Here is a 24,020-nt window from a genome sequence, read left to right as displayed (position 1 = left end):
TTGCTCAACTTCCCAGTATCAGACAAACTCACTTTATCTGCAGGACACTCCTCACATCCAGAGAGGATTCATCCCTGCCGAAGCCCACTCACCTGCTCCTCCTCCAGCACTCTTAGAACCCGAAAGCATAGACTGTCCCCGCTCTACCGGATCCTGGAGTTTCAACTGCTTCCTCTCTATTGGATGTTTCCCATCAGCTTTAAACACGTTATGTCTCCTTCATCCTATAGACAAAACCAAAACGCTCCCCTCCATGCATTTTCCTCCTCCAATTACTGTCCTAACTTTGTCCTTCCCTTCACAGCCATGCCTCAAAGACCTCCTTTGTCTCCAGCTCCTCACCTTCGCCCATCAGGGTCCTTTCCCTGAAATGACCTTGGCTAAAGTCACCAATGACTTCCAAGTTGCTAACTCCAGTGGGCATCTTTTACTCTGTTATTCAACAGCATTTTTTAAAAAACATTTTAAAAATCTGGTTCACTTAACTATGTATTTCCTTTACATAGATCTCTGGCCACTTCTTTGTGGCGTATCTTCCTTTACTAACCTTTACGTGTAAGAATTCCATAAGGTGCCCGTTGCAGTGGCTCATGCCTATAATCCCAGCACTTTGGGAGGCCGAGACGAGGTCAAGAGATCGAGACCATCCTGGCCAACATGGTGAAACCCCGTCTCTACTAAAAAATACAAAAAAATTAGCTGGGCATGGTGGCGCAGCCTGTAGCTGGGACTCGGGAGGCTGAGGCAGGAGAACTGCTTGAACCCAGGAGGCAGAGGTTGCGGTGAGCCGAGATCGAGCCATTGCACTCCAGCCTGGGTAACAAGAGTGAAACTCCATCTCAAAAACAAAAAAAAATAATAAAAATTAAAAAAAATTCCATAAGGTTCAGTCCGGGGCCCCCTTTCTCCTCACTCCACATTCCTCCTCAGTGGTCTAACACCCCAGGGTTTCAACAGCACCTCTAAACCTGTGTCTCCCAGAACCATCTCTCCAGTCCCAACCTCTCTTCTGAGCTCTAGGCTTATCAATTCAACAGCCCATGTGATACAGCCATTTAGATTTCTCAAGGCATCTCATAGTCAACAAGTAAAATCAAATCAATGACCTGATTACCCTCAAGCCTGTTTATCTTCCCACTGGTCTTGCTTTTGATGAATCTATCTATTCAGGTAAACCAGAAACCTCTTCATCCTTACTCTAATTCATCAAGTTCTGCCAAATTTCCTCCCCAAAATCCCTCTCAAATACATCTACTCTTCTCCAGCTGTGCCACCTCCCTACTTCAAGTTGTCATCTCTTGCCTTCTTCCACCCCCAACCCCAATGCTAATTTTTGCATACTCTAGCCAGAGATCTTATTAAAATGCAGATCTTGTCATCCCCTGCTGCCTGAAGCTTCTCCATGGTTTTCCCACTGCTAGTCTAGTCTAAGTATCTAAATCCTAACGTGACCTACGACGGTTCTGCCATGGCTGGCTTCCAACTTGCTCTCACACCTCTCCACACTCCAACCACCTGGCCTTCCCTGGGCTCCCAGAACATCACACTAAGCTCCCTCCTGCCTCAGGGCTTTATTAATGCAATTTCTCTGTGTGGAATGTGCCTTCCCAAGTACCAAGTTGACAGCTCCTCATCCTTCAGCTCTCACTCCAAGAGCTGATTTCTTAGAAAGGGCTTTCTGGATTCCCCAGACAAGACAGTTCCAGGCAGAGGATCTCATGATAACCTACACATTTCCTTAAAGGCATTTACCATGCTTTGACATTATTTGTGGGATTATGAAGAATAATCGCTCCCCATTAGACTCCAATGAGGACAGGAACAGTTAGTTTTACTGTTGTATCCCTAGAAACTGGAACAGTCCTTGGCACATTGTATATGGAATGTATAAATGAACTATTAGCAAAGAAAACAAAGAGCTATAAAAACTCTTGGCCAAACCAAGGCAGAGATTCTTAAACACTGGTGGGAGGAGACTCTCACTCTCAGGATCACCGTTGGCAGGCATGCTGACCGCTCTCAAATGCCCTTTTCTTTTTTTAAAAAGAAAAACTGTTGTTCAGAGGTAATGGGTCAGGAAGGATGCAGTATGGAGAAAACTCCCTAGAATCACTGAAGATTTTTTTTTTTTTTTTTTGAGAAGGAGTTTTGCTCTTGTTACCCAGGTTGGAGTACAATGGCGTGATCTCAGCTCACCGCAACCTCCGCCTCCTGGGTTCAGGCAATTCTCCTGCCTCAGCCTCCTGAGTAGCTGGAATTACAGGCACGTGCCACCATGCCCAGCTAATTTTTTGTATTTTTAGTAGAGACAGGGTTTCACCATTTTGACCAGGATGGTCTCATCTCTTGACCTTGTGATCTACCCACCTCGGCCTCCCAAAGTGCTGGAATTACAGGCTTGAGCCACCATGCTCAGCCTATCACTGAAGATTATATTGGATAACATGTCAGTCTACTTTTCATTAGTGTTTCAAAAAAAAATCACTTCCGGCCGGCACAGTGGCTCAGGCCTGTAATCCTAGCACTTTGGGAGGCCAAGGCAGGCGGATCACGAGGTCAGGAGTTTGAGACCAGCCTGGCCAGCATGGTGAAACCCTGTCTCTACCAAAAATACAAAAAATTAGCTGGGCATGGTGGCACATGTCTGTAGTCCCAGCTACTCGGGAGGCTGACGCAGGAGAATCACTTGAACCTGGGAGGCGGAGGCTGCAGTGTCTCTCAACTGTGCCACTGCACTCCAGCCTGGGTGACACAACAAGACTCTGTCTAAAAATAAGTAAATAAATAAATTTCCAAAAAATGCCATGGGTAACAGATGAGGTACACAAATATCCAGTGATATGCTGGAACTGGTTCACACCAGCTCTCAGAGCTAATCATTAAATTTCCAGGAACTTGAGAGCTGGTTGCCAACAGCCTTTATTAAAAACTCAATTATACACACCTACAATCAGTAAAGGTAGTAAGTACTCAAAACTTCTCTTTTCCTAATTATCTGACATTTTACTTCTCCCCATGCTTGGCTATGGTGGGCTGTGCGTCTCCTCCCAGCTCTGGTTCAGCACTGTCATTTCAGTGATCCAAAAGTCAGCCATGGTGGCAGTGTTCACACTGTGGGAACAGGCGATGCTGCCAGCCAGGGCTTCCATGTTTGGGAACTGAATGGTGTACCTTTATAGTACAGCACACCAAGAACCAAACCACTGGCCCACGAAAACATCTGAAGGTCTGAAGCAGATGTTTACTAGGAAGATGAATAGGTTAGGAAGCATAGAAACATATCTTTAAGAAATCCTTCTCAAAATTGTGTAAAGGCTGAAGGCAATTTTTTTCTCAAAGCTATAGTTGTTCTACAAACATGACTTTCATTACAAATGTCAGTTACTAAAGGGTCCATCATTTATAGGACAACCTATATACCATGACTCCTAGACAAAAACAAATGTGTTGACTAGATTGAGATGCAAATTCTGAAGAGTGGGAGATATCCCTTTCTCTCTCTTTCAAACTTCTGGAAAGTGGAGCTTATTCTCAATCTGTTTGCTCACCTCCTCGTCAGGCTTGGCTTCTGCCTCCACCATTTGACTGAAATTGTTCACAGGCAACCCTTGACCTCCTTACTGCTAAATTCGATGGCTTCTTTTCAGTCTTCATTTCTACGGGCTCTCTGGTTTGTTTCTGCCTCCTCCATTAGACTGAGTTAACAGAACAGATATCCTACCTTCCATCCTAGGCTTGGCCTAGCACAATGTCTAGGCCTCCTAGATGCTCAGCAATTGTTTGCACAGTGGCTGGAAATCTCTGTAACCTTGGGCATGCCACCTCACTTCCACAGATACCTGTTTTCTCAGACATGAAAACGTGAACTACGTGGGACCCCTTCTTTTTTTCCTTCAGTTTGTCAAGAATCACCTGTAAGGGTCTTGCAAGGGCTAAAAGTCTCCTATTTCTTTCTTTCTTTGAGACAGTCTCACTCTGTTGCCCAGGCTGGCGTACACTGGCGTGATCTCAGCTCACTGCGACCTCTGCCTTCTGGGTTCAAGTGATTCTCCTCCCTTAGCCTCTTGAGTAGCTGGGATTACAGGCACATGGCATGACGCCTGGATAATTTTCTTATTTTTAGTAGTGACAGGGTTTCACCATGCTGGTCAGGCTGGCCTCAAACTCCTGACCTTGTCATCCGCCCACCTTGGCCTCCCAAAGTACTAGAATTACAGGTGTGAGCCACCACAACCGGCCAACTCTTATTTCAAGTGAGTATTATAAGTGGATGTGTCCACTTTATGAGCAGGCAAACTTCTGGATTTTCACCTTCTCTTTGGTCCTTGGGTCTAAGCCCCAAAGCTATCCCTTTGCCTTCTGTTATTTCTTGGCTCAGAGTCAGGCTGAGTGACCTTGAGGAAGTTATATCACCACCTTCCTAAGCTACACAATTGGAATGAATGGGAGCTGTGCAAGACAAGCCGGCAAATGTTGAGAACTCCTGTGAGACCTGTAAACTGCAGGTACTGGAGCTACATCCCCATACTTGAGCTATGCATATTTTACCTTCATAACATTTCTCCCCTGGAGTTGATCCCCTTCAACTCCTTAATCATTTCGGTGGCTTGCACCAAATTCCCTCAAGTCTAAAATTCTTTTTTTTCCTGGAGTTGCAGAAATCAGGACGAAACAGTATTCCAGAAGCCACTTTCTACTCCGGCACTATAGGATTTACAGAGGGGGAGGGATCATCTTGCTAATGGCTCAGTGACACAAAGATCCCATCAGTCAACAACATTCAAGTTCCTGTTCTCATCTGGAGGTCAAAGCTTCCAGTTCTCGCAGCTCATTATGGCAAACACTGATCGTCCTACATTTGCCTTCTTGCTCACTGTCTCCATGAGGTGTCCACCTATTGGGTCAAAGGCCCCAACATGGAGGGGTCACCTCCGAAATTAAAAGGGGGAAAACACATTCACCTTGCACATACACGTACATAAAGAGCAGTCCAACGATACTCACCTGAATGTTAGATTAGTCAGCAAGCCATTAGAAATGAATCTAAATGATGTAGGGCAGAGTTCAGTGACAAGTCATGAGATAAAGGAAACACACAGGGCTCAGGCTGATTAAAAAGATAATTAGTTGTGGAAAATAAGGTTGGGCTACAGCCAAGAATTTGTCTTTGACAAAGATAAACCAAAGGCTTTGATACAGTCATTTTGGGGGGGATTTAGTTGTTCTTTTATAGGAGTTGAAGAGCAAGAATAAAGCAACAGTCAGTTTCAAAGTGCAGCTCAACTCCCCCTGTTTGTTGTTCTGCTCATAAACATACAAGCTGTTTCCTTTCATCTGCACAGGCTCATACAATATGGAGATCTCACAATAGATTTATACCAGATTTAAAACTGAATGAGCAGAGCTGCGGTCAAGCCAGAGATCTTCTGGCCTAAGAAAGATCTCAATGTCCCTGGCTAGAAAAAAAAAAAAAAAAAAAAAGGCAATCTCTTCAAGACCTAAAAGGCTTTAACAGTGAAAAGAAAAAGACGAGCATCTCTTACCTGAATTGTTAAAATCCACAAAGGTGTTTGAGACGTCTAGTAACAATGCAAAGAGCTTTAATCTTTACATAGGAAATTGGAAAAATTTTCCATAGGTAACCAGATATATGGGGGAAGCTGACAACACAGGGCAAGGGGAGATGGGGATGATGCCAGATACTCTATTTGGACCTGAAGCTGCAACTCTAATGGTTCTGTGAAACTACTTGCCTGAAATACTGTTTTGATAAATAAGCCATATCCTTGTGGAATTGAAATCTCCAACTGTTTCACTGGCACGGACATCTCTGCAGTGACAGCACATGCCCCAGATTGTGGAGTTAACTTGAATTAAATTTCAGATGTGGGGGAGCTAAGGGAGGGGGGTGGTGGCAGTGGGAGGTTTATGAACAGTATGCTGGGGCTCTGATGTTGTCATAACCAGATGGCTTCAACTGTATCATTTAAAACAAAAACAAACATGTCCAGAAAGAACGAAATAATGACAGAAGCATTGAGCAGCTTTACCTGTACCTGAAATCCCAACAGCTTTGTACCCACAGTAAAGCCCAAGTTGGAAATTCCATAAATATTGAAGATCCTAGAAGAGACCTTCATCCTGACAGAAGCTAGGTGCCAGGACTGCTATCCTCCTGAGGACATAGTCCCTGAACTCACCAGCCCTCCAACCCACAGCTGTCCGTGAATGAAGACGAAAGCAAATCTGAAGCCTGGTTTGTCCTTCTGGAACCTCTGAAGAACAGGCCAGCAGAGGCACCTTTCCAGAGCTTTGTTCTTGCTATTCCCACAGGAAGGAAGCTTCACTTTCAGTTTTGTACCTAAACATTTCAGAAATGGAACTTCCTCCAGTTAATTACATAATTTTCAGGATACTCCATTAGAAGATCTGGCATTCAACAGTTGCGTGATCTTAGGCATGTCCCTTTGCTGGGTTTCTGCTTCTCTCATCTATACAGTGGGAAGATGCTGTGTTTCACCTGTCTACCAAGTTCATCAAGTTGTTGGGGAGTTCAGATCAAATACTGTATATAAATGTAGTGGGAAAAACCTAAGACGATATGGGTAGAGGAGACTTTGAGTCCCGCTGGATCGTTGGACTTGTGTGCTGATCTGGAAAGCTAGGAACGAGGAGGCACAGGCCAGCAGCCAACAGCCAGCACACAGAATGGGTATTTCCTCACACAGGGGATGCTTCCCAGGAGAAACCAGGAAGTGCAATGGAGTGGTTTCCAATAAACGCATCCTGCCTTTGATTATATTAGTAACTGATCATATTTATCCATTCTAGAGGTAGTAAGAGAAATCGAAGTTGGAAAATTTAAAAAGTCTAAGGTCCATTGACCGGAAATGGAAGGAAAGAGGTTGGGGTTCCATCAAAAGTAAAAAATGCACACATTGGCCAAACGGTTATGCATTCTTCAGTATATCCCACTGACCTAACAGAGCCACAAAAAAAGGCAGACAGGGAGCCCAGAACATTATTCTGAGCTCAGATATTAGCTTTTCTCGAAACACATCAAGTCAATGACAGAACCAGTCAGAGACAATAATTTCCCTTTATTTAATCTCTACATTTAGGTCCCCTGGATCTTTTTATATTTGGTTAGAAGGGAGATGGGGATTAGGTCTTAAAACATAGAGGGTGCAGAAAAGCCCACTACTATTATTTGCCTTGGCAGAGGTAGGGGCCTGATCCCTCATCAGGGTATGAACTGTGAGATACTCAGGAAGGACAAGAGACTGGCAGACGCTGATAGCTCACAAAGAAAACTTGAGATTACGGAGTCTCGACAAATCCCTACGGCTCATTAGACATTTCAAACATAATCTCTGCAAGCTGAAAACGAGGACTTCAAAATCCCTTAAGCAAGGGATTCCGAGCCAAGAGACAAGGCAGGTGAGTGAAACAAAAGACCAGAGATACCACACAGTACAAAATAGTAATTATTTATATTTTCAAAAAGAAAAAAATTAACATTTGGAAGTTTTCCCCTGGAGGAAGAGGGGCTAGTCAGAAGGAACAGAACTGGCTCCTATGCAGGCGGCAAGTCAGGTACAAACAGTTGAGCAATCTGGGCTGGGATTTTATCACACAGCATTTTTAATTAATAAAATTTCCTTCTCTCTTCTCTTCTTTCGTTCTGTTTTTGTGTTTTTTGTTTTTGTTTTTTAGAAAAGGGATGGGGGAGAAGAAATAAAATCAGAGAAAAATGCCAAAAAACATTTTCCACAATATCTAAAAACAGATAACCATAGTTCTTGTCAAGACAGTATGAATTCTGGATGAATTATTTTTTCCAGTTTTCAACACCAATAAAGATTTTTGCAAAAGCCACCACATCAGAACACTCATCTTCCAGATCAAATAACCTTCCCCTTTCGCCTTCACTTGTCATTTTTCATAAAAGCATGAAAGGATGTATTCTGCTCTTGCAAACAGTAAGTGCTAACAACAAGAGAGCTGTTCTGGTACTCGTATGGTGGTGAGGAGTTTTCACAAATATCCAAGCTTTAGCACAGCTGGAAGGACTAAAATTTGTTTCTCTCAATATAAATACTACTGGAATCCACAAACTGATTTTTGAGAAATTCTGCAAAAATCTTTTCTTCTTTCCTTTTCCCTTCTGTTAAAACTCAATGTCTTTTCTTTTTTTTTCCTTTTTGCTCCAGGCACCTGACGATTTGTTCTGCTCAGTCAGATGCAGACAGGTTGCTCCGAAGTACCACCGCTGGGATGTCCTCGGGCCAGCGCCTAAACTGAATCCCCACAGTATCAAACTCGGCCAGGCCAAAGAGAACACAGTGACGCAGCAACAGGGTTTTCATTAGGTTGAATAGGCCGGAGTCCTGGGCCCTTCCCTCCCCCCGTTTCCCCCAAGTTATTTAGTGCTGTTTGAAAAGTCTGGGGCCACAATGCAGTCTCTTCCCCTCACAACAGAGTAAAAGCTCCACAGATTGCGCTGTCTACCTGGTGGTCAGTGGCAGCAACAGTGGCTGCTGCTTCTGGAAAATAAACAGTCTTACAACAGGCAGGATCTTAGGATTGCTTCAGGCGTTTGCGTGGGGGTCCCAGAAAAGGGCACTGTGCTGAAGCCAGAGAGCGGTATGCCTCAGCCACCAAGTGGGGATGTGACACCACCATTGACTTCCACCCAGAGGTCTCCAAGACATCCGAAGCATGACTAGGAGAAATGTGGAGAAATGGGTTACCAAAGGGAGTGAGCAAGGGGCGAATTCAACAGCCACCTAGATAGCCTAATTTACCAGCGTTAGGTACAAAGGGTGTCAATGCAGGAAACAGACAGAACCCTTACTATTCATGAGAATTTGCTTATTAGACAATGCACATACTGGGGACTTGCCTGTGCCTGTTGTCATCTGAAAACCAGGACTTTGAGCCACTCTATTCTCAAAAACAAAAAGCAGAATGTTCCCCAGGCCCTTAACACACCCAATGCTCCTTATATTCACCGGTGATGCCAATCATAAAGAAGGATCCTGGGTTTCCTTGGCCAGACAGCCCCGAGCTTCTGCCTGGCTTTGCCACTCACTAGCCTTTAACCACAGGGCAGATCAGAGACCGAGGCCTACTTGATTATCAAAAAAGAGGGGACGATAACCACACTTCATTAAATGGTTAATATCTCAAAAGCACCAAGCGAGTATCCAGCACACAGGAAGCACTCAAAGGAACTCACACTGATGGGCCTCTCCCCTCCCTCTTCGGCCTCATTTGATAACTCCATAGAAAATAATTCTACAGCCAGACCTAGAGGATATTATTCCCTGACTTTGGGAATTTTCTATGCTGAATACTGTTCACTCATCCACCTGAAAGGTCTCAGATCTGTCTTGCTCCAGACTGCTGTTGTGAGGGCTTTTCTTCTTTGGGTTTTTTTTTGAGCCTTTGCTCTCTCCATCGGGCAAGGGAGTAGAACATGTAACTACACCTCATCTCGGCCCCTTCCTATTATTTCAGAGAGTGGTATTGCCAGGTCATTTGTCACTTAGATGAAGGAACAGACCTAGTGCAATGAACATTTCTTTCTCCAAACAGTGTTAAGAAACCAGCTACTCATGATCCCCTTTCTCTTTTCCTCATTCTACAACCGAACATGAGATACATTTTACCAACTCATAAACGTACCTCTATCCTAGAAATCTACATGTCTTTTATTAAGCCACTGAGTGTGAAGTAAAGAGACTATGTTTGGGGCACACAGCTTTTTCAGGCTGGCAAGTTACTTCATCAATTTGATTCACTACGAGGAAGTAAAATACTTTACTCACCAATAGGATTCAACCTATGAAAGTAAAACCATTTTCAATACGGTCAATTGAAGCAAAAGATGAAAGCTCTATACTTAACTGCCAAAAGGTTAATGAAGCTACTTGCCCGCTTTACCGACTAATTCAAAGTCTTTCTCATTTCTTTAGCTATCCAACTATTCTGAAAGAAGAACTTTGAAGATGCCAACTCACTAGTTGATGAAATCCACTGCCTGAGTTTTCAACTGATCTGCGCTGTGGAGGTCAGCCAGGATGAGAATTTCTGCAGCATTCTCCACGGACAGGTTACTGCAGAGGGCATCCTCACACATGACCTTTAAACGCTCCAGGGCATACTGTAAAACACAAGCACTGCTGTCGTCAGAGCAGCAATAGCTCTGGGCTGACCACTACTGAAGCTGTTTTTGTTTTTTTTTTTTTTTTTAGCCGTACCATCATGTTAACTAGATACTTGAGCAGAACTGTACAGACCATGAAAAGCTAATACTGCAATGATAAATCATAACCATATTCTGAAGGTTAGATGTTTAAGCTTGAAATGTAAACAGCTAAAATAACTTGGAAAGCTGCAATTCGAGTTCTAAAATCTACCTATTAGAGAAATGGCAACTACAGGGTAGACCTGCATCCTGAAGTTTACTCTCCTCCTGACTGTGATGAAAGTCTTTCTTAACCCTTCACCACTTAGGATCACAGTGAGGCGTTAGTCTGCTTCAAGTCAACAGAGACATACATTACTGCAGTCCCCTTATTTACAGCCAGAAGACGGCAAAGCACAATCCATTCTACTTAAGCACTGTAACTAGCCCAGCAGGATATCCCAGCTGGCCCCACAGGCTGTGAAAGGAGCCCAGTGGTGACTTTTACCAGCATTTCGGCCACTAGTTGTTCCTGAATGAGGGTCAACTAAAGGCCTCCTTTTAAATAGAAAAGGATAAACAGAGTCTTATTTTATTGGGGTTGAGGTTAAACTTCTCAGGGTAAAAGGACAAAGTGCAGAGACCCTAAATCCAGTTTCAGTTTAAAAACTCCTATTTTCTAAGTAAAAGGCCTAAATGTTCTTGAAATGGAAAGCCTAGGTTAATGCTGGGCACGCACATCTGATCTACTTGATTGGTTCTGATACAACTCTACTACTTGTTCTCTAGTATGAGATTATAAACTTACTAGGAACTTCAGGGATAGGAAAGGGAAAGGCAATACAAAGAGGCACAAAATAAAATGTCATTAATCAGTTCACAGGAAAACAGTTTGCTCTGAAGCTATGTACAATCTCCTTACAGGCCCCAGCCTGAAGGCCCCGGAACTCAATGACACAATGCCCCTTCAGGGTGAATCATGGCAATCAAACCAGGACAATTTCATTGTTATGAATTCTGGGTGAGGAGCATATCTGCTGGCACTGTGATCTCCTGCAGCAAAAGAGAGGTTTTATTGGTTTTGGTGCAGCTTTAAGTTTTTACATTTGAGGACCTGGAAAACAGTTTCCATGGAAAACAGGAATGACATTAGATAAGCAAGAAATGAAGTTGCTGTTTTTGTTTTAAAAGGCTGGAGAAAAAAGGTTTAGTAAATGTTCAGTCTTTATACAGCGCTGCCCAGACGTTTCCTCTTATCCTTTCTCAATACATTATTTTAAAAGGACTTTTACTGTGAATAGCTCTGATCCCTACTGCATAATTAGACAAAAGTAGCCATTCTTGTCCCTTGGGGACAAAGTTTTTTCTTAATTATGCTTCTGAAAAACCTGCCTAATGGCAGTACTTACCCAAGAGATGGAAATTGTGTCTCCCAGGCCTGGCCGACGTGTTTTGTTTTGTTTTTGGTCTAATTACACATGTCCCCAGGAGACTGGAAAAGCTCAGAAGAAGCTGTTTCAGCCTCTTGGGTAAATTCTAGATGTTTAGATCATTCCATGAAAGATTTCTTATTCTGTTTTCCTAAAACTCACAAAGAGGTGTAAAGGTAAAAATGTTTTCAAATAGGTTTGGAGCAAAAACTGTCTAGTGGGAAAATCTGAATGGAATTTGAAAATGCACCCTTCAATTACTTCTCATTCATAAATTTAAAGCACTGCTGTGATTCAACAGCTTTATCTTTTAAAGCCACAAGTTAACACATTGTGCTGAAATGCTACCCTTGAAATGGCAGTTCAGGCTGATCACCATGCCCTGTGTACTTACAGCAGGTTATCAGTAGGTTCTCTGGCTAGGGAGCAAAAATGAAAACTCAGGGACACAGCAGAAGTTTAATCTTGGCTCTGTGGATATACAACTCTGAGCCTTAGTATTTCTGTCTAAAAAGTGGGCCTTGCAATACTTATCCTCATGGAATCTAGAAGATCAGAGGATAAACACCTGATGTGTATAAGCACAAGTGACCACTTCATTAAAAATCAGAACAAAGATCAGGCAGAATCCTATTAACTTTATAAAAGGCAGGTATTGGGTTGTGTCTTCTACTTTCCCAGAGCTTGCAGTGAATATTTTCTTACTGTCTCCATTAAAAGCAGCTTTCCCCTGGTCGGAATTGAGGTAGACTGAAAGGGTACGGAATTTTCACACTGCTTAATTGTACTCATAAGGTCTTGAAAGGTGACAGGACAGATAAGGTTAATACTCCAATCTTCTTCATCGGGAACACTGATTGCGCTTACTTGCCCCATCTTCTACATACACTCCAAAAAGCCGGTCAGTAAGAAGCTCCACTATAAACACAGGCCCTTTTCTCTGTCCTCAGGCACAAAAGGATGTAGGAGACTACCCCATAAGGAAATCCTGGAAGGCTGTTGTGTCCTTAGACCAGAGCCCACTATTCCCTCCAATGGGTATTGCTGCATCATGGCAGGAAGAGGGGGTGTTCTCAGCTGAGAACCTTCTTTCTCACAGGGTCTACTGGTGGCAGGGTCTGTGCCCTTTTCCCACCCTCATGCCAACTGCACTTGTCCCCCAGCACAGGAAAAGCTCCACGGGGTAGATACCAATTCTTTTGCCCTTCCCCACAGGTCATGTTTCCAGACTGCAGGGCCTAGAAGGGCAAAACACTGATCTCTCACTCTGCTGTACCTACACAATGAAAGTCAGTTTCCCAACATGTGTTTTGGGGACCACTAATCTTGCAGGTGATCCTTGAGAAACAGGATTCCAGGGTTAAAACTAAATTGGAGAAATGCTGTCTGTCATAATTCCTGTTAGAAAATTCACAGTACACATTAACATGCTACAGGTGCTGAGAAATCCTGCAGTAAAACAGCAACTATTTGACTTGGTTAAACTCAGTATTTTTCATAAGACCAACCTAATATCTGTTGATATTTCACCTTATTTTGGGATTACAGGCTGGATGTACCACGCACCCAGCACTACTGTGCCCCGCCTGTTTTTTCTTGTTTCTTTCTTTTTTTGGAGACAGTCTCATTCTGTTGCCCAGGCTGGAGAGCAGTGGCACAATCTCAGCTCACTGCAGCCTCCGTCACCTGAGTTCAAACTATTCTCTTGCCTCAGCCTCCCGAGTAGCTGGGACTACAAGCACGCGTCATCACACCTGGCTAATTTTTGTATTTTTTAGAAGAGATGGGGTTGTGCCATGTTGCCCAGGCTGGTCTCGAACTTCTAAGCTTAGGTAATCCACCTGCCTCAGCCTCCCAAACTGGTGGGATTACAGCCGTGAGCCACTGCGCCCGGCCCCTTCTTTTTTCTCAAATATTTTGATCTGAGGTTGGTTGAGTCCACACGGATACAAAGGGCTGTTTTACTGATAAAGTTTAAATACGTTAATAAACTCAAAACCACTTTATAAATTATAAAGCACAATCCAAATGTTAGTATTATTTGAATCTTTACTATCACTGTGGTTAAATTTGAGATGGAAGAAAGAGGAGAGGTAAATGTCAAACTTACCCATCTTTCCCATAGTTAGGTGACCATATAGTTTACTATTCAAAGCAGGACACTTTTGAGAATAAAAAGCGTGCTATTAATAATTGTGTTGGAATAATATGTGTAAACCAGGACTGTCCTGGCCAAACCAGGATATGCTCATTTTACCCACAATGCAACATACAGGCCCATTCATAGAAGTCACAGTAACTCCTAGTCCTGACTATTTTTCTATTCTTATCTTACCTTGTCAGCAGCTGCCAGCAAATCATCAGCCATTTTGTCGAGGTTTGGAGCCTTCCCCGTGTAAATGAAGCACATCATTTCCTTAAAAACTTCAGGCTCCACATCATTGATTTCAACCCGATTCTATGCCAGGAAAACTGAAAATGAGAAACATTCCAACAGAACAAAATCCCTAAACTAAACTATTTTCATGATTTTAGGCTCTGGTGAGGAGAGAACCTTGTATCATTTAAAACCTAACATTAATGGGAAATTTCTTTGCCTGGCTTGATTATAATAGCCTTTTCTCCCACTGCACATTCCATCTCTGTCTTCTCAAACACAACAGCAAAACAACTCTTTAATTTTTTCACCTTTTCCTCAATTTTCTGAGTGAAAACATACGTCTAAATACCCTCACCCAAAACTGTGTGGATGACCAGCCTCACTTAAGAAGTCAATCTGCTTTAGCTGTAATACTTCTAGACCACCTCTCTCTGCTCTCAGAAGGAGTCTGTTTAGGGACTTGTATTCTATTTTAGTAACACAGTAAGAAAAAAATAATCAGGAAAATAAATCTGCAGCTAAAGTGGGAAATCATCTGACTCTAGAAACCTGGCTAAACAGACGTATCTTCAGACATGTCTTCATTCTGTTACATACCTTTTTGCTCTCTTCCATTTCATGTTCAAACATGGCACTAAAAACCGGAGAACGAGCTACAGAGTGAAAGAGAAACAAACAGATAAGGCTATCACAGTGAAATCTCCTGGGTTTTGCCAGTCATGAGGAAGAGATAATTTTCTTTCCTGTCCTACTGCTATAGAGGAAATGTCTCAGCCTCAACTTTTATCAGAATTATAAAATTCCTTTCTTTATATATTATAAGAAGAAGTAACTAATTATAATACATAAAGGAAAATAAGAAACCACTACTTCCAAAAATAATTTCTTAACAGTTCTACTCCAACCATGCCTATTTCAAGGAAATTACTTAAGTTATCTATGTCGGATGACAATGCTATGTTCTCTGTATAGATTTGGGGTTCAAATGGAAGGTCCATTATGATGAAGCAGGGTGTACTAATACCTGTGTTTTTGTTGGAACTGACACACTTTCTGCACCTCCAGGGACCACACAGGAAGAAGGTCAAGAACTGGGCTCAATGGCATCCACTAACCAGATGAAGCGCATGCTCACCTATGACAAGCTGTCTGTTTTTCTAAACTATGCGTTCCTAACACAGATGATACTGCCCCAAAGAGGTGGCCGGCGGGTGGGGGGGAGGGGTGGTGGGGAACCTTAGATATTATAACGATTTGTGTCCCTTTAAAGCACAACCCTACCTCATAGAATCTTCTTAGTATTTTATTTCTCTCATCAGGGAGAATTTAAATTCAGTTTTTCTCCTTAGGGGTGGGGATAATGAAGGCTGAAAAACAGTGCTCCAACTCATCCTTATTCTAGTCCAACGAACACCATGAAAAATAAGTAAATAATCTCAACCACCAAAAGTAATAAAATGGCTAAGACCTCAAATTTTTTCATGTTGTCAAATAAATCAGGGGTTTTGGTCAAAGCTGAGATCCAACCATTACCTAAGAGTGAAGGAATGGACAGAATATATAGTAGAAGGGCTTTGAGCTACCAGGAACTGGAACTTTTGGCCTATAGTTTATGTCAGAAAGGGCTAATTTTAACTCTGCCATTTCTCTTTTTTTTTTATTTTTTTAAATTTTTTTGAGATGGAGTTGCCCAGGCTGGAGGGAGTACAGTGGCACAATCTTGGCTCACTGCAACCTCTGCCTCCTGGGTTCAAATGATTCTCCTGCCTCAGCCTCCCGAGTAGCTGGGCTTACAGGTGTCCACCACTATGTCCAGCTAATCTTTTGTATTTTTGGTAGAGACAGGGTTTCACCATGTTGGCCAGGCTGGTCTCAAACTTCTGACCTCAAATGATCCACTTGTCTTGGCCTCCCAAAGTGCTGGGATTACAGGCATGAGCCACCTCACCCGGTCTCTTTTTTTCTTGAGACAGAGTTTCAATCTTGTTGATCAGGCTGGAGTGCAAAGGTGTGATCTCAACTCACTGCAACCTCCACTTCCTGGGTTTAAGCGGTATTTCTGCCTCAGCCTCTGGAGGAGCTGGGATTACAGGCATGTATCACCATGCCCAACTCATTTTTGTATTTTTAGTAGACAAGAGTTTCACCATGTTGGCCAAGCTGGTCTCGAACTCCTGACCTCAAGTGATGGGCCCACCTCGGCCTCCCAAAGTGCTGGGATTATAGGTGTGAGCCACTGCATCTGGCCTAGCTCTACCATTTCCTAACCACATATTCTTGTGCAAATCATTTAATCCTCTGAACCTCAGTATTTTAATTTATGCCAAAATGATATTAATCCTCATTGCTCTTATCAGAAGGGTTATAGACTACAGAGTACTACATAAATATATTTCAGAAATTTAAGACTAAAGGCCTGGTGCTTTTCATAAAGAAGCAAGAGTCCAAAGCAGCCAGGTCTTGAGGGTCCTCAGTACACAGGCAGCAGCTGATGCAATGGGAATAAATGAAATCACTCAGGGAGAAGTGGTGGAATCAAAACAGAACTGAAGCAGATCCTTAGGGCTCACCAACGTATAAAGGGATGAACAAAGCAGAAATAAGGACATCACACGTTAGAAGCAACCAGAGAACCAGGAGAGAGGAGTCCTAGTGTATGAACTAAAGTCCTTCAAATTTAGGAACTAGTAAATCACATAATTTTGAAAAACTGCTTTCATAGCCCAGAGGTGAACTGAGGACAAGAGAGGGTGGTAAAGAAGTAGAAAGTGAATATGCTAACCCAAGAATCTCAGCTCTGGGGAAAAGAGAGAGAATAACTAGAGGGAGAAGCTTGGAGCCTGTTTACAGGCTGAAGGTGAAGAGGCAATAACAGAAAGACAGCTAGTGAGAGACCAGATAGCAAGGGTATAACCAGTAGAGTAAGGTTTCTACGAAGGCAAGATGGCATATAAAACAGAGCAGAAGTAGAAAACAGTCTGTTTTTCCACAAGGAAGAACACCAGCACTGAGAATGCAGGTGAGGTGAGAGGCAGGAGTTGAGGGGGTTCATACAAAAGGGCCTCCTTTTTTCGTGGAGGAAGTAGGCAAGGCCATCTTTTAGGAGTTTGGAAGGAGTTAAAGAGTGGTTAAGGTTTGAGACAGCTATTATTAAAAAAGGGACTTGCCTGTGTATCTGTAGAAAAACTATTGGTGGTGTTGAGAGCCTAGCTAAGTGTGGAGATACTAACCAAAGAGTTACAGACTTCCTTGGGTTTTTTTTTTTCCCCCCAAGACAGAGTCTTGCTCTGTCCCCCAGGCTGGAGTGCAGTGGTGCAATCTTACCTCACTGCAACCTCTGCCTCCCAGGTTCAAGTGATTCTCCTGTCTCAGTCTCTGGAGTAGCTGGGATTACAGGCGCATGCCACCACACCCAGCTAATTTTTGTATTTCAAGTAGAGATGGGTTTCACCATGTTGGCCAGGCTGGTCTCAAACTCCTGACCTGAGGTGATCCGTCCGCCTTGGCCTCCTAATGTGCCGGGATTACAGGTGCGAGCTACCGCACGTGGTGAATTCCTTGAGTATTACACAGTAACAGTTGTTAGAGGGAACAGGGAAATGTTTAGACTGAGGCAGATTGAGGTTTTATCAGGTGTGCACTTTAGAACGACAGAGCTGAGGGTCTTGGTAAGAAGGGTGTTACTTGAAGGTTCATGAAATCTCCTGTTAGGTCTTATGGTCTTAAGAGAAGTCTTAAGAAGGTGACTGTTACCCTTCCCTGGGCAGTGAAGTCAGTCCTTCCTCATCAGTTCCTAATTGGTGTCAATCTCCCTCATCTTGAAAACCATGGGCCTATTAGAGCAAGACCTGATTCTCCATGTCAGGGCAACAGTTTCATTCTTTGAGTATGTTCAAATTGAAGAGAGGGTTAAGCCCTCCAGGGCTGAGGACTAGCTAGATGGTATTTAGTCCTGAGTATAGAATCCTCTCCATTACATCCTAAGCCCCTATCTAGGGGATGATACCTGCTCTTAACCGGTACTCTGACACCTACTCTCTAGGGGCAAAGGCATTTAATACCTTTGTACGTCATCATCCATTCCTTGAAAATGATGGCCTAGGTTCAGTACAGAGAGGAAATACAGAAACGTCATTTTATAGAGAGCAGGTTTTTTTGGTTCTGAGCATTACTGTTACCAGAATACAAAAGATATATTTAGCTGCAGTTTGTTTTGTAATCAAGTTCAAAAAGTTGAAGTTGTTCAATAAGTGATTATGCAATCACTTGCTTTTCCTCATTTCACCAAAACTATAAAATTCCTCGTGAATAAATACCAACCTGCTAAGATAGCTTTGTGAGCCTGGAATTCCTGGCCAGCAACACACAAGCAGCAGTCTGTGAACCGGGAATTCTCCCACAGTCCTCCTAACTCATCTGCCAGGCGGCACTCGGGAACCTTTACCATATTCATGGTATTCTGGCCAGAAATGTTGACAGAATCTTGCACAACACTCACCTGTGAAAGACAAGGAAACACAAGCCAAGGTTTTGTTACCAGGAATTTTTTTGCCAGCAGATAGAGAGACGACTTTTACCTCATTGCTGTAGTACATTCAGATATTAATCATATCATCTTGAAACCACCTCCACAAATCACGGCTTTATCCCTGGATCAAGTAACTCCTTATCTGTCACAATCAGATTTATTCTATACCATCTCAGGACAATGGGGAGAGAGCCCCACAAATCTCCTTTTCCTCCAGTTTCTAATAAGCTTCACCTCCCTTGGACTACAAACCTGGGCAAAGGTGCCAGAGAGACAAAACACAAATGTTAAACCTCAAGTATTTACCTTATTCTGCCTTAAGTTAAATAAAAAGAACTCCTAAAAATATTACCATTTAAATTAAACTCTAGCGACAAGAATCTAATAACTTTATTTTTGAGACAGAGTCTCACTCTGTCACCCCAGATGGAGTGCTGTAGCATGATCATAGCTCACTGCAGCGTTGACCTCCTGTGTTCAAGTGATCCTTCCACTCCAGCCTCTGGAGTAGTTGGGACAACAGGCGCATGCCACTACGTCTGACTGATTTTTTATCTGTTTACAGAGACAAGGTCTCACTATGTTCCCCAGGGTTATCTTGAACTTCTGGGCTCAAAGCGATCCTCCATCCTTGGCCTTCCAAAGTGCTGAGATTATAGGCACAAGCCACTGCACATTGCCAAATCTAGTAACTGAAGCCTAAAAGCACTTATTTTAGTTAGGTGGAGAACAAGCACATAAAATGCACACTTGACAGGGCCTGGGAAATAACTGGCACTTCTTCAACAATATTAGTTTAATGAACATGACATTATTGACTATCACTAAGAGTCAGACCTGGAAGCTCTTTCTAGTAGTGATAACTGGGTGAGTATCTCACAACTTCTATACCTTTAGTCAGTTGTGATAATGACATCCAAGATGCCTGGCTACAGCTACACAGGCACTTACAGCTTTGCAAGAGAATGATGACGATAGGTTTATAAAGGAATCCCAAATTCCCACTATAAATTCAGCAGAAGCATGTTTTAACCAGTACAGCTTAGATTTTAAAAATCCAGTTAACTTCTAGGTGGGTCAGTGAAACTGAGATAAATTGGTTAGGGTACCAAATACAAGGATTTATAAATCCTACATCATAAACTAAATGTCAGCTGCCAAACTGTAGATAGGACCCTGCGGATCAGTCGTCTGCCTCACAATCACTGTTATGCTTCATCTCCATCTCCTACATCACATTCTGTTAGAAAAGTCAAGTTCAAAGCAGAACTCAGAAACCTTGAGAATTAGCTCCTCACTCTTGCTATTCCTAAACGTAAGATGAGAAAGACAGCTTAGGAACATCCTTAATGACCCAGATTTCTTTTAACCTTCAAGATGCAAGTCATCCCTTAAATGCAGTCATAAACCCAGAGGCAAAGTTAATGACCCGTAGTTCCTTCTGTGCAGGAGTGAGATATTTACTATCAGGTCAAGAAATTTATTCATTTGTTTAAAACTAGCTGTTATGGTCTTGGGCAATGAGGCAGCCAAGTTAATCAATTATGAATGTACTTGGCATTAGTATCACATTTATCAGAGCCAGATTATAACATTATTTTAATAGCCTAGGACCCAGCACAAACTATCCCACAGAGATTCTCTCTTGTCCTCTGTAAGATCTCTAATTTGTTTCTGCCACTTTCTCATATTAATGCCCTCACTTCTTTGATATAACATTAACACGAAAAGTAGAAGTTGCCTGTTCTTAGTTATAGCTCCAAAATACTAATTTAAAAAAAAAAAAAAAAAAAAAGGAAAAGACCAATTAAATCCAACTTTCTCACAGGGAAAGGCAGGAATCTCCTGGGAAGGCCAATGAAGAGAATGGAGAACGGTTTTGGCATTGGGTTCCTAGCTTGAATTAAACCAGGTTGACGGGAGCCCAAAGTCATTAACACTTGATGGCAATTTAGTAGACTGGGTGAAATGAATTGGCAAGAGCTAAACTGAATTTCACATAATCAAACCATGGTTACCAGTGGGCCTTGTGCTGGTTAGATGCACAAGTGGTAATGAGTGGGGCCCAAAGACTGTGACATTTCTCACTGGGACAATTCTTCTCTCTGGACACAGACAGGAACATGGCAGGAAAGAGAATGTACCTTTATTGTCTGAGCTAGGCTTGTTCTGTAGATATATAGATGCCTGGAGTCTCCAGAGCTCTGAATGTCTGGCACCTCTCACCAACATTAAATACGCTTAATTAAAAATAAATTCTAAATGGCATTCACAAATGAGCCTTCAGAGCCCAAACTTTTAACTTAGAAAGGGATTGTTTTCCTCTGCAAATGATGATGCTAAAATGAGACCATTTTGAGAAAAACTAAAGATTTTTTTAATGCCTATAAAGTTGACTGTAGAGACTCATTCAGAACTGCAGCTGTGAAGATGACGTGACTGTGACATTTATGTCATCTTATAAATGACTGCATGAAAATGTCTCAGGAAGGCTGTATAATCCCCTTAACTTCAAGTTGTAAAGGGGTCTCACTTTTAAAGTCAATCCTTTTCTTAAAAAAGAAAATTTCATAAAAAACTAAAGATTGTGCCAATTCTTGTACATTTAATCTATACATAAAGTAAAACCCAGGGAAATACATTTTTTAACTTCTATATAATTAAAACAATCTAAGAAAAAGACACTGCCTACAAATTATTTACAGCAGGAGCACTATTTCTACTAGAAAAGATTAGCAACAACCTAAATGTCCATCAGCAAAAGAATGAATAAATTATACATTCATACAGACTATTATATACAGCGATAAATATGGATGAAGTATAGTTATATAAATGTTAGAAACATAATATGAAAAAAGCAAGTCTTAGATGACTACATACAGTCTGACATCATTTTTATAAAACTCCAGAACAAGCAACCTAAACAATATATTATTCAGACATACAAATAATAAACAAATACACAATAACATAAAATTCAAAATAGCTATTTATCATCCTCTGAGTGGGGAAACAAATCTTAGGGACTGGGGAGAAGCATATACAGGTTAGTTCCAAGTTACTGGTATATTTGTAGGTTGGGTGGTAGGTTAACTATATTCTCATGCTTTATAACCTACAATAACGTCACCTATTAAATCACCATTTGTGTAGGTCAAGAACAATCAAATATTGGTATTTTCATCCAGTGCAAATAATATACTCAAACAATCCAATAATTAAAGGATAAAACAGTAAAAATGAATAGATTCACTTACTTAAAATTTGGCAAAAATAACTATTCCCAGGCTATTAAAAGAGTGTGTGTGTGTGTGTGTGTGTGTGTGTGCGCACGCGTGCGCGCTCACACACATGCATGTATAAAACTATTCTTTTTAAAATTCAGAGACAGGGTCTCCCTCTGTTGCCCAGGCTTGAGTGCACTGGTGATGGTGTGATCACGGCTTACTATAGCTGCCAACTCCTGGGCTTAAGCAATTCTCCTGCCTTACCCTCCCAAGTAGCTAGGACTACAGGCATGTACCATCATACCTGGCTAATTTTTAAATTTTTTTGTAGAGACAAGCAAGGTCTCACTGTGTTACCCAGACTGGTCTCAAACTTCTGGGCTTGAATGATCCTCCTACCTTAGCCTCCCAAACTGCTAGAATTACAGGTTATAGTGAGCTATGATTAAGCAACTGCACTCCAGCCTGGGCAAGATAAAGATCCCATCTCTTAAAAAAATAAAATAAAGATGATTAGTGTCTGGATATTTCACATTTATATGTTATTTCATATTTCATCTTTAATTGCAATATCAGAGAGAAGCACTGGGATTATCTACCTGTCAAAAGCATATATGGTAAAGTTGGAATACAATGCATCTTTATTACTAATGGCTATTTGTTTTCAATGTAAATAACTGGAGAGAAGGGTCAACAGAAGCTGAAATACTTCATGAAGATTTTCTGTGGACCAAATTATTAAAGAGAAAATTTTAAATGGAATTTAAACATGCTTTCATGTCTCTGTTTATTTTTTTTACAGACAGGCAGACAGGGACTAATTATGTTGCCCAGGTAGGAGTGCAATGGCTGCTCACAAGTACAATCACAGCACACCACAACCTCGAACTCCTGGGCTCAAGTGATCCTCTTGCATCAGCCTCAGGAGTAGCTGGGAGCCACAGGTGTGCACCACCTTGCCTGGCTCTCATGTCTCTCTCTCTTATTACCAAAGTAAATGCTCCATCAAGAAAACTTGGGAGAGTCTGTGCTTCCTGGGTGAATGGTATTTAGCTCCAGTTAGTGTAGTGCAGTGGACTAGAGGTAAATAATAGGGAGCTGACATGACCTTCACACTAGTTTGCTGCACAATGTTAGGAAAAATTACCTGACTCTCTACACACTGCTTTCCCTTGTAACATGAAATGAAGAAAACAGCACTAAACCTGGCTCAAAGAGATATAACAAGGAACAATTCAGGCAATGCTTAGGAAATGCTTCCAAATAAGTTAACTAAGCAATATCAATTTGGGAGAAATGCCACATTTCCTAATAGGTAAAACATCACTGAGAATTGAAAGTGATCTCAGTGTCTACGGTCATATCACCCTGAACACGCCTGATCTTGTCTGAAAGTGAACTCGATGTAGGGCACATTATAAACAAGACCACTCATTCATCATTCTCAGATTCCACAATCATTTAAACATTTAACAACAGTAATACCATTGAAATAAAGCCCACACATAAATAAGTGCTTCTGTCTTCACCGTAGAAGTCCCTCTTGTGGCCTCTGGGAGCACCAAAACCCCTAGGAAACAACCGTATTTATTATATCAAGATGAGAATGAGAAGTGCCTGAGCCAAAGGCTGAGTGAGGCATGGGGCACTGGGGTATTCAGAACCTAGATTTCTATATGGACATCAACTTCAAAAAAGCCTCTAAACAATAAGAAAATACTAATTAAACCAATAACAAATAAAATGTAAATACGAATTAAAACAAATACATTTATAAATATTTCACTGATAGAAGGGAAACAACAGGTCAAAGGGATAAAATGTGCACCAAAAATGATCTAGCTATGAAAAGTGCTAAGAACTGAGATGACGAGATGAGTTGCAGACATCTTTAAAACCCACACATCCAATACACACCCCCACACAACCGTCTTGCAACGCTGAATGCTACTAAGTCCACAGAGAGCCTTGGAACAGAAACAAGTCTCACTAGGCATAAGCCCAAGTATGAGAAGCAACACTCAGCACCTGTGGCCAACAGAGAAGTGTGAGAGGAACAGATGGCACACCTGGTTCGATGGTAAGAAACCGATGGCATCAGCAGAACCCAGCAGACGTTTCTCTGTTCAACATCTCCTCGTTTCCAAAGTGTCATCTCACTTCCCATCTAAGTCAAGGCACATCTAAACTTAACCACAGGATTTCTCCTAAGAGAATTTCATATGGGGAAGTGAAGGGAGAGAGAGACCGAGCTGGAACT

At 42.0% G+C, this 24,020-nt stretch overlaps 1 protein-coding gene across 5 annotated transcripts in view; it reads right to left on the bottom strand.

The window, feature by feature from the left end:
* Window positions 1-7,474: 7,474 nt before the first annotated feature.
* SPOP (speckle type BTB/POZ protein) overlaps window positions 7,475-24,020 on the bottom strand; it is an 82,645-nt gene continuing 66,099 nt past the window's right edge. For all 5 annotated transcript variants that reach the window (XM_039476026.2, XM_039476025.2, XM_003931254.4 and 2 more), the window contains 5 exons: window positions 18,323-18,500; window positions 14,600-14,655; window positions 13,958-14,080; window positions 10,026-10,168; window positions 7,475-8,725 (listed from right to left, as the gene is read on the bottom strand). In XM_039476026.2, coding sequence (XP_039331960.1) covers window positions 8,581-8,725; window positions 10,026-10,168; window positions 13,958-14,080; window positions 14,600-14,655; window positions 18,323-18,500 — 645 coding nt within the window. In that variant the 3' untranslated portion in view covers window positions 7,475-8,580. The remainder of the gene's footprint in view (window positions 8,726-10,025; window positions 10,169-13,957; window positions 14,081-14,599; window positions 14,656-18,322; window positions 18,501-24,020) is intronic.

The sequence above is a fragment of the Saimiri boliviensis genome, chromosome 17, assembly GCF_048565385.1.
Source record: "Saimiri boliviensis isolate mSaiBol1 chromosome 17, mSaiBol1.pri, whole genome shotgun sequence".
NCBI classification, from domain to species: Eukaryota; Metazoa; Chordata; class Mammalia; order Primates; family Cebidae; genus Saimiri; species Saimiri boliviensis.
Note: the sequence above shows the minus strand (reverse complement) of the source record. Positions and strands in the feature narration are given on the sequence as shown.